This window comes from Galeopterus variegatus, unplaced genomic scaffold (assembly GCF_000696425.1).
Source record: "Galeopterus variegatus unplaced genomic scaffold, G_variegatus-3.0.2 Scaffold404, whole genome shotgun sequence".
In the NCBI taxonomy this organism is placed as follows: Eukaryota; Metazoa; Chordata; class Mammalia; order Dermoptera; family Cynocephalidae; genus Galeopterus; species Galeopterus variegatus.
The window spans coordinates 200,861-212,101 of record NW_007726515.1 but is presented as its reverse complement, the minus strand read 5'-3'; the positions used below and the strand labels follow the sequence as shown (position 1 = coordinate 212,101).

Genomic DNA, 11,241 nt, shown 5'->3' with positions numbered 1-11,241 from the left:
CATATGGCAGATCTATCTGCAACTGTTTGAGGAACCTCCATACCATTTTCCATAGAGGCTGCACCATTTTGCAGTCCCACCAATAATGTATGTTAAAGTTTAATATAATGCTTTTCGTCATCATTGTAAGTACATGGATGTATTTCTCAGGCTTGTGATCAGTAACTTAAGTCTATATTTTTAAGAAGCTTACTTTTAAGGAATGTTCGTACAACTACATCTTGATTTATTTTAAATCACATTTATTTTCTATTTACTTCCAGAATACCTTTGACAAATTAGTCCTTTATTGGGGTAATCTAAGGCAAAAAGGTTACTTTAAAAGATAATAGATGTTTCAAAGTCATATTTAAGGGAAAGTCATAATCTTTTTTTACTTCAGTCTTAAGCATTATAGATTTATTCCCTAACATTATCGTAAAACACAAAAAAATGTACTTTCCTATTAATGTCTGAGCAATTATAGACTTCTAGAAAATGAGAGATATCTGCATTGGTAGTCAGAAAAGGAATCTAAGGCTCTCAAATTTGTAAGAATTTAACTTTTTAATTTAAATCTTTTTTTGAGGGGGTTGGCTGGTTGGTTCAGGGATTGAACCCTGAACCTTGGTGTTAACACCATGCTCTAACCAACTGAGCTCACCAGCCAGCCCTGTAAGAATTTTAATTTAGAGTTAAATTTAGAAAACTTATATGTAAAATTTATTAGTAAATGAAGTGTGCCATATGTGTTTAGAAATATTACTGCTTTTATCCACAGATCTGTAAACAGTAACACATACAAAGTGACTATATTGTGGTTTCCCTTCACAGATATCGTTGTGCTAGTACAACCATATAAATAATTAATACCTGAAGTCTCAATGTAACATGGACATTAACAGTGATGACAGATAAATACAGACGCTTGGGAATCAAATACTAGGCGAAACACTTTTAAAAAGGTAAGAAAAAAATGTAATCTTAATTAAGGACAAGTGGGGTTTAGTTAGAAGTAATTAACTGAAGTTTCTTTTCCAGTGTATCAGGCTTTTAAGAAACATGCCCACAGTATCCTATCTATCTTAATACTGGTAGAACTCAGCTGTAAGTATCAGTTCTTCTGTGAAAATAATAGTTCTTGCCTGGTAAATGTCATAGTGGATGATGTTCCTATAGTGAACTCTGTTCAGATAAGGTGGCTGACTAGAACTTCGATAGAGTGCTAGAAAGGGCACATCTCATGTATGCTCAGAGACACATTTAAGTAGTGGATCTTCTTTGCTTCTGATGATTGCCACCACCATCACATACTATAGAACATAATGGTTTGCATGTTTGTGAAAGGCTTCAGCATTGGATACGAAGGAGTTGTCAATTGAAGTCTTAGAAGAAGAGTGAATTTTCAAGTCAGGATCATGTTTTCACTATCCTTCCCTTCCTCATGTTAAGAAGATTTATAAATGTAGTTTACATGGCTACATTTAGACAATTTCCTAACTTGTGCTTTTTCAAGAATTTACAAGGCATATTTGGGTCAGGTTGCATCTATAGATTTTAGGTATTATCCCTGTTCCCCTTCTAGCTGACTAAAACAGTTGTCTATTTTTACTAGGCAGTAGTTCTTGTTTATAAGATTTGGCAGTCTTTATAGTCCTTTATTGAAAATACTGTCACTTTTAGAGTACCTAGATTTATGCTTCTACTAAAGTGACAGTTTCCATCATAAATATCTGCTAGTCTATTTTCTGGTGCTCATTTCTAGAGGGGCACACACAATAACCCAATTCTGCAGATTGTGCAATATCTGAAAAGTATATCATAATATAAAGTGAAACTGTAATAAACAGACTTCCAAGAAATGGAATGTAATTAGGTTAATTAAAATATCTGGCTAATTGGGTAGTAAAACAAGAAAACCCTTATTGTTTTTGTTGAAAATCCATATGCCAAAAATAACGGAAATTTTATTTTATAATTGAGTCCTGTACACTTTAATAAGCATCACGGTTATCCTGTATGTATAGAAGACTTGGTTGGATGTTTTTTTTTGGCGGTTGGCTGGTACAGGGATTGAACCTTGGACGTTGATGTTATCAGCACCATGCTCTAACCAGCTGAGCTAACCGACCAGCCCTTGGTTGATTCTTTGGTGTGCAGAACCCATATAGTTTTTGTTGTTCAGTCCCCAGTTGTGTATACTTGAAGTGCTCTGGAATAAGAATAAGAGATAAAATCTATTATGAGAAATCCTATCAAGGGCATTCTTTACGTCACCTCAAAAAAATATTGCCTAGAGCAGACTAGAAAATAATTGAGTCACGTTTTGACTCAAACTAATATCGAGTTGTTACAATGGTTTGGTATATTTCAGTCTCTTTTTGGTTTGTTTTTGTTGGTTTCTAAAAATCCCATGCCAATTTTTTAGTATCCCTGAGGCTACAGAGTTACCAGGAAGCACCAAAGATGTCACTATGAACAGATTCTGTTACCTGCTATTTCCTGTTATAAAAGGAGTAAATCTATTAGCATAAGTTAATTTTCTTCTTTAATTCTTTTTTTTATTATTTTATTTTAAAGAAAGGAATTTAAGAGTTTCTAGTATTCTCCATGACTGAAGCTGAGAGTCTGAAACCCTGATGCTTAAGCTCTATTCTAGATCATAGCTCCAACTCCTTCAGGATATAAGGAAAAGAGATAATATTTCCACAATGATAGATCTTTGGTTGTACAGGTAAGTTATTTAGTTTTGTGGTAGTGAAGACAACTATAGTTTGATTTCTTTTTTGCGGGGTGTGGGGAGAGTCTTGCTGTTTTCTGGACTTCATCCTTTGTGTAGAAAATCGTATAGTCTGGCTGGCTGTTTAGAGGAGTGTAGAGCTATAGGGCATGGGTTAGGGTGAAGTATGTTGGAATCTCTAGACCATTAAACCTATCCTTGACACCTAGCTGTTTTTGATAAAAAGAGCATTATGAAACTCCTTGACTTCTCTTTCTCCCCATTTGTTTTTTTAAGTGTATGTTCGTTCAGGTCGGTCGGTCGGTCTGTCTATCTGTCTATCTATCTGTCATTTGTCATATATCTGTCTCTCAATGGGGAAGAAAGAAGAAATCCCTTTATGTGACAGTACACAATAGAGTTTCCAGAGTTCAAAGAGGCAAATAATAGGATTCTTAACTTGAATCGCATGGGTGTTTCCTCAGGTTTCACTCTTTTACTTTTATCCTTATAGATATGGCACTAATAGCACAGCTGAAGTAATTTGTCTTAAAAGAATTGTATGAAAGTCATAGCCTGAACATTTTTATACATTGATGCTTATGTTCTAGACAACTAGAAAAAGAATCATATTGGTGACACTTCTACGTGCTCTTGTTCTTTTTTCCTTTTCCTTTGGTTTGTCTACATGAGTATATACTGGTATCATGACCACTTTCCTAAAAATTGTTCACTTAAGAAAACAAAATATTATGATAATATTGACAACAACGTTGGTGTTAATGGAGAATTGCCAGCCCCTCAATTCCCAAAATAAACCTTACCACTTTGGTGATTATAGTAGGAGCAGAAGGTCAGTCTTTGAAATATTGTTTTGAGATTTCTTTATTTTAAATAAAAGTAATAGCTGTAGCAGTGTTTCATTAAGTGGGTCTTTTTTGTTTACTATTAATTATTCTTTTTAGTTCTTATTGATGCAGTTCTGCATATGTTTTAGAGAGTGTTTCAGAATCCTATAGTTAGATTTGGGTTAAAGTAGATTCAAATTTGGAGAAAAGTAGTTCAACAGGAAATAAGTGTATTGAATATATGGAATTGTGGGTAGAATTGGGGGCTTAATATGAATGTACAGGTTGACTGACCCTCCTCAGATTTGCCCTTTCATAGAATGAAAAACTTAAGGAAGGTGGAGAAGAAAGAAAGGGAGTCTGTTTAATTCTAGTGATTGATTACATTTTTTCTCTGTATTCTAGAAAATGTCACTATTCATTAGTTGGTGGATAAAATATAGGAAAAACTTCAGTCTAATTGCTAGGTTGGGTTTTACCCATATCAATATATTAACTAATCGTTTCCCTTAGTTCTAAAACTAGAGTGATTGAATTTCTGGTTCCAAATAGGTGCTGGCTAAGGTTTTCACCATATGCCTTCTATTTAGTTAGCCAGTAGGGGTATTTTCTGAGATTGTAAATGAGTTCATTTCCTTTCCCTTAGTAACTTAATATTTGGCAGGAATGTAATTTTGTGCTTCAAACTTTTTCACTGGATTCTTCAGTAACATTGTATTACGCAGCTAAAATGAGGAAAACTGCTTTAGTCTGTAATACTTTTTTAAGCATGGCAAAATAATGTTGAGACTTGGTTGAGATAATCTGGATATTTTAAATCCCTTTTTGATAATTGAATTTTGCACTTAGTTTATCAGATAATTACAGAAAGTATGTGCCTTTATATATGCTTATTCAAAATAGAAAAAAACAGGAAGAAACAGGTTAAAACAAAAGAAAAATTCATTAGAGGGAAGATTAGTGAAATTTTATTCAACTCTAGTTTTAGTAATTTTAAGCAATTTATTACCTTAAGTGCAGGTAATATGTTAATTTCAGGCAAGATATTTTTATAGTCTTCTATTTGGTGCTTCCTTAGTCAGAGAGATCATGGCCTTATTTATGAATTTTTTATTATTAGCATCGAGTAAGGAATTAAAGGGTGTGTTGTAAATAGGTCAAACTTAGTTTGAAACTTGATAGCTGTATTATTTTATTAGAATACTGTCTGAGTGTAGTAGTCTAAGGCAGTATTTCTCAAAACCTAATATATATATATATAAATCACCTGGGAATCTGATTCAGTGGGAGGTCTAAGGAAGGGCCTGATATTCTGCATTGCTAACAAGCTGCCAGGAGATGCCCATGATGCTGGTTCTCAGGCCACACTTTGATCCCTCCCCCACCTTTCACCGCTATACTAATGAGGATCAGGCCACAGTTTGAGTTGCAAGAGTTTGATGTACCAAAACGGTCCTTGTTATAAAACAGTTTTCCTTTAAATAACAGGATTTGAAAACCCTAAAACTTGGGCTTTATTGTAGTTGTTGAATGGAAAAAAACATTTTTAGAGAGCAAAAGAAACAGAAAGAGGTTTAATTTTTTGAATTAATCAGTGTGCTGCTATTTTAATCACTGGAATGGTGAAGAAATAAGGTAGGCCCTCATTATAGGTAGTATATTATAGTGATTTATGTATTTACTCTTTAAAGGAGTTCTGAGTACCACTAATAATAGGTTATTTCATCCCAAATAGTCTCTTTTTGGGAAGTTTGTACTACGAGGAAGAGATTTTTGCTGTCATTTGGGTTGGTGCAGAAGGAAAAGAAGGACTAGGAAGGCCTGTTATTGGAATTATTTAAAAGGTTTATATGCCTTAATTGGCATTGCATTTTTATTTTTATTTATTTATTTATTATTTTTCTGGCATTGCATTTTTAAAAGTAAAGATAAACAGATTTTTTGTGTGTTTATCAAATACTACTATTGCCAGTATTGTTTTTGAACCATAAATTATGAATATAATTAAATATGCATTAATGATATTTACATTAGAGTTTGTGAATAGTTTATTTATAAAATTAATATTATGTTTTCTTTGCTTATTTACAGAAGCATTTACTATTTAAAAATCAGTAATCTTAAAATTTGAGAGCTGCAGATTTGGGTACATGAAAAAAATCACTTTTAATATTTTCAGTTTGCGTTCTTTTAAAACATCACTTGAAATTTAACTTAAAGTTTTTCTTTTTTTTTTTTTTGTGACCGGTAAGGAGATCGCAACCCTTGGCTTGGTGTCGCCCGCACCGCGCTCAGCCAGTGAGCCCACCGGCCATCCCTATATAGGATCCGAACCCGTGGCGGGAGTGCCGCTGCACTCCCAGCACCGCACTCTCCCGAGTGCGCCACAGGGTCGGCCCTAATTTAAAGTTTTTCTAATTAAAAGTGAAAGTTTATGGGACATTCAGTGTTTATTACCTGTGAATAAAAACAGAAAGACTGTAATCTTGATAGGATATCAGCAAAAGAAAATTATATGTCAGAGTACCTTTAATGTATCCTAAAACTGTAAAAGTTTACCGTAAGAAACATATTTCTGAGTTCTGATTGCTGTTCCATACTTAATGTTTACTTGATTGCTATGAAATTCTCTAGAACAAATAATCATGCCTTAATTCCAGGGCTGGTTTTGTGAGTCCTACAGGATTTAAAAAAAATTGTTAATTAAAAATTTTAATGTATACCATACTCTGAAACAAGACTAAAGCTTGCATATTTTATATGGCACTTTCACCAAACTTACATATTTTATAGGGCACTTCTCACTTAATTCATTTGTCAGCAGGCAGGACCAGGGAGACAATTCTTTTTAATGTTTCCTTTTTGTATGTAGTAGCATGTAGCACTGTGTCTTCTGTAGTTCTTCTAACTTTTCCACTATTAGATACTTCTAGTTGAGGCAAAGGAGAGATTGTGTTTGATTTGTGGGTAGAGGGTTAGAATGGCATTTGAAGGATTATATTAAGGAGGTTGTTGGAAGGATGACAAAGCACAGGAGGAGGGGACTGTGAAACTTTGCACTACAGCCATTATTGGCCTTTTTCTCTAACCATCCTACATCCCATTTGAAGTTAGGCAGTGAAGTGGCAAAGTATCTTGTGAAAGATAAATAGAAGAGGAGCAGAGGAATGGAGACTGGAAGTGTTAGTAGCTCCTTTATTCTGCTTGATGGGAGAGACTTTGGAAAAAATCACTAAATCACTCAGTTTATCTGAATGGATCAATCAGGGTATTTTCCAATATTTCTTGTATTTCTGCTTTAGAAATACCAAGCATCCATATCAGAAAACCTGCTCATTTCCCAAGCCATGCATTTAAACTTACAAATACAATACACAGGAATTCAAAGAAGGAAAGGATGGAGTTATATGTGTGCTCCTGATTTCTTAAATGTAAATATTGGCTTCGGAGGCTTCATTCCCATTTTCTTCTATACTCCTTAGAATACTTCTTTTCTCTTGCTAATTTATGGCTTTATTTCTAAAGACTAGGAAGGTTTGGCCTTGCTTTGTTTTGTTCTTAGCCGGTGCAAGCTAGGATTGTGATTTCTATCCATCTGTTTAATTACAAAAAATTCTACTGCAACCAGAATTTTTTGGATACCAAATAGTTGTTACCTGAAGATTTGACCTGAAACTCATTTTTGTGAGAGTAAGTTAAGAAGAGCATAGCCTGCCTTACTGTCTCCAAGGAATGTTCTGAGAGAACCTGAGAAATGATTGGGATAGTTTTTGTAAGATAGCTGCTATATAAATTTGAGATTATTATTTTAATAATCAATGTTAGATCCCATCTTTAAGATAAATCTTTTGTGGGTACTTTGTGTCTATCTGAGAGGCAGATACAACGTGAGGCAGGTTAAGAGCATAGCCTTTAGAGCCCTGCCACTTACTAGCTGTGTTACCTTGGACAGATTACTCAAACTGTATGCCTCAAATCTCCTCATTTGTAAAGTAGAGATGATAGTAGCTCCTGTCTGAGTTGCTATGAGACTTAAGTGAGTTAATGTATAAAAAGCATATAGAATGATTCCAACATATTGTGTCATACAGTGTCAGCTATTATTAATATCATTTTTGGAAATGTTAATAAAAGAATTTTTATCACATAATTTATTAATATTGGCTATTCTTGGATAAAAAATTGTAGCATTATACTTTTGTTTTAGATATATTAACTATTACCTTTTTCTCATTATTTTGTTTACGTTTTTGAAGGTTTCCCAATGAGTGGATCATGATGACCGTATTGTAGGGACTTGCCATAGTATGGCTGCTTCCCGATCTACTCGTGTTACAAGATCAACAGTGGGGTTAAACGGCTTGGATGAATCTTTTTGTGGTAGAACTTTAAGGAATCGTAGCATTGCTCACCCTGAAGAAATCTCTTCCCATTCTCAAGTACGATCAAGATCACCAAAGAAGAGACCAGAGCCTGTGCAAATTCAGAAAGGAAATAACAATGGAAGAACCACTGATTTAAAACAGCAAAGTACTCGAGAATCATGGGTAAGCCCTAGGAAAAGAAGACTTTCTTCTTCAGAAAAGGATAACATAGAAAGGCAGGCTGTAGAAAATTGTGAGAGAAGGCAAACAGAACCTGTTTCACCAATTTTAAAAAGAATTAAGCGTTGTCTTAGATCTGAAGCACCAAACAGTTCAGAAGAAGATTCACCTATAAAGTCAGACAAGGAGTCAGTAGAACAGAGGAGTACAGTAGTGGACAATGATGCAGATTTTCAAGGGACTAAACGAGCTTGTCGATGTCTTATACTGGATGATTGTGAGAAAAGGGAAATTAAAAAGGTGAATGTCAGTGAGGAAGGGCCACTTAATTCTGCAGTAGTTGAAGAGATCACAGGCTATTTGGCTGTCAATGGTGTTGATGACAGTGATTCAGCTATTACAAACTGTGGTGACTGTCAGCCTGATGGGAACACTAAACAAAATAGCACTGGTTCCTATGTGTTACAGGAAAAGTCAGTAGCTGAAAATGGGGATTTGGATACCCAGACTTCAGTGTTTCTTGATAGTAGGAAGGAGGACAGTTATATAGACCATAACGTGCCTTGCACAAATTCAGAAGTGCAGGTTGAGTTGGAGGACCACAAAATAGTAACTGCCTGCCTGCCTGTGGAACATGTTAATCAGTTGACTGCTGAGCGAGCTACAGGCCCCTTTTCTGAAATTCAGTCATCTTTAAGGGATTCTGAGGAGGAAGTAGATGTGGTAGGAGATAGCAGTGCTTCAAAAGAGCAGTGTAATGAAAACACCAATAACATCCTGGATACAAGTGTTGAGAGTATGCCAGTCTCCAGAGAATCAGAACCATCTTCTGTTCTAGACTGTGTTTCAGCTCAGATGATGTCTTTATCAGAACCTCAAGAACATCGTTATACCCTGAGAACTTCACCACGAAGGGCAGCCCCTACCAGAGGCAGTCCCACTAAACACAGTTCTCCTTGCAGAGAAAATGGACAATTTGAGGAGAATAATCTTAGTCTCAATGAAACAAATGCAATTGTTAGTGATAATGTAAATGAGTTTCCCACAAATCCTGATGAAAAGTCTCAAAATGAGAAAGGGATGTGCTGTGACTCTCAGAATAATGGAAGTGAAGGACTAAGTAAGCAACCCTCAGAGGCAAGACTCAATATTGGACATTTGTCATCTGCCAAAGAGAGTGCCAGTCAGCACATTACAGAAGAGGAAGATGATGATCCTGATGTTTATTACTTTGAATCAGATCATGTGGCACTGAAACACAACAAAGAGTATGTGTAAATATGGTAACCATGAATTCTGCTTTGTTTATTATTCCCCAAGTTTTCAGTATCTATTCATAAGGTCTATTCGGAGTGTTTTTATTACAGCTAACTAATATTAATGCTTTAGCTAAAATTTTAGGCTTAACATATTGATTTTCTCAACTCTTAAAAAATCCAAGAAAGGAAAGACTTTAAAACTCAACTTTATTACTCTTCTCTATGACAACATGGTCTTTCTCGTTCTGATATTTCTACATGTCTCCATTAGAAAAGACATGGGGAAGCATGGTTGTTAGTGTTTTTGTTTTTTAATAAGTTTTATGCCATTTGAGTTAATTTATAAAATGGAAACATCTTAAGTTATGACAATATACTTTGACTTATGGTTGTAGAATTGTATGAAATGTCTATGCCTTCCAGATGGTGTAGAATAATTAATGAGTACATAGATGTCATCCAGATATGGGAGGTCTTGCAGGTTAGAAATCTACTTTTATCTTTGTTCCTTACATTTAATTCCCCATTAAAATTTTTGATTTAAAAAATGTGCTTTATGCATCATCTTTGACTTTTGTGACTTAGAGAAGTAGATGTTACTGTTAACAGTATGACAGTTAGTTGTATGTTGTAATTAGTATACTAGCAAGAGTTAGTTTACTCTATAGTTTACATAAAACATTTGACATAGCTTTTCCTGATACTGAATATAATGGAAAAGTATCTTAAAATGCTATTGGCTTTCAACCTTTGCTATATATGCACTTTTGTAAATAAAAAATTGTGTCCAAATTTTCACAATTTTTCTTATATTTCCTTTAAAGTATTCTGTACAATAACACAAATGAATTGGAGCTATGTCTAAATAATCCTGAAAGGAACTATAACAAAGAGTGCTCATTGTAAATACATTCAGCAACAGTAAAAGACAGCTTACATAATAAGTTAATCACTTGTACTCCTACAGGGTAGGCTTTTGAATTAATATCACAATCAGATTATATAGGCTATGTAAAAATTATTTGATTTGAAGAGTCTTTCTTATGTTTTTGTTGTGACAGTTGGCAGACCCTGGTATATACCAGATCAAAGTATTGTATCCTGGTTGTGTGACATCATATTCTTTTTGACATGCATAATAGATAGTTCAGATTTGTGTGATTTGTATGGTAATACAATGGCCTTTTTAACATAGGTCTCTCTTTTTTTTTTTCCTTTTTTTGTGACCGGCAACGGATCGCAACCCTCAGTGTCGCGCCCGGACCGGACCGGGACCGGCAACGGGATCGCAACCCTCGGTGTTGCGCCCGTACCTCGCTCAGCCAGTGAGCAGCTGGTCTGTATGTGGGATCCGAACCCTCGGTGGGAGCGCCGCTGCGCTCTCAAGCGGCGCACTGTAGCAGTGCGCCACTGGGCCGGCCCTAACATAGGTCTCTTTTTTAAAAAATCTCTGTTTTCTCTTTAAATAGTATTTTAATATTGGATTTAATAAAGAGGTCATTTTATCTGAGCATTTTATAAATTTACTTTTGTGATGTTATTAGGAGTCTCATGTATTTGAAATGTTTGAAGTCCGGTGCGATGTAGAAAAACATCTCATAAATGAAGTTTTTAAAGTTAGAAATAATTTGAGTTACCATTCACATATAATATCAGTTTTTAAAAGTACAGCTGTTTATCTGGAGGTGCAAGGAAGGAGAGTGCATGTCTTGGGGAAATGCCAAAAACTCAAGAAATGTGAATTATTACTAAATGATATTCTTTTTTTGTGTGTGGCTGGCTGGTAAGGGCATCTGAACCCTTGACCTTGGTGTTATGAGACTGTGTTCTTTGTGTGTGTGTTTGTGTGTGTGTGTGTGAATTTATTTATTTATTTTTAGCTCCCACCAATA

The 11,241-nt window shown here is 35.0% G+C and overlaps 1 protein-coding gene across 2 annotated transcripts in view; it reads left to right on the top strand.

Annotated features, from left to right (window-relative positions):
• The first annotated feature begins 828 nt into the window (after window positions 1-828).
• Window positions 829-11,241, top strand: part of ZZZ3 (zinc finger, ZZ-type containing 3) — an 83,510-nt gene continuing 73,097 nt past the window's right edge. For both annotated transcript variants that reach the window (XM_008568360.1, XM_008568359.1), the window contains exons 1-3: window positions 829-944; window positions 2,560-2,713; window positions 7,803-9,358. In XM_008568360.1, the coding sequence (XP_008566582.1) occupies window positions 7,854-9,358 (1,505 nt within the window). In that variant the 5' untranslated portion in view covers window positions 829-944; window positions 2,560-2,713; window positions 7,803-7,853. The remainder of the gene's footprint in view (window positions 945-2,559; window positions 2,714-7,802; window positions 9,359-11,241) is intronic.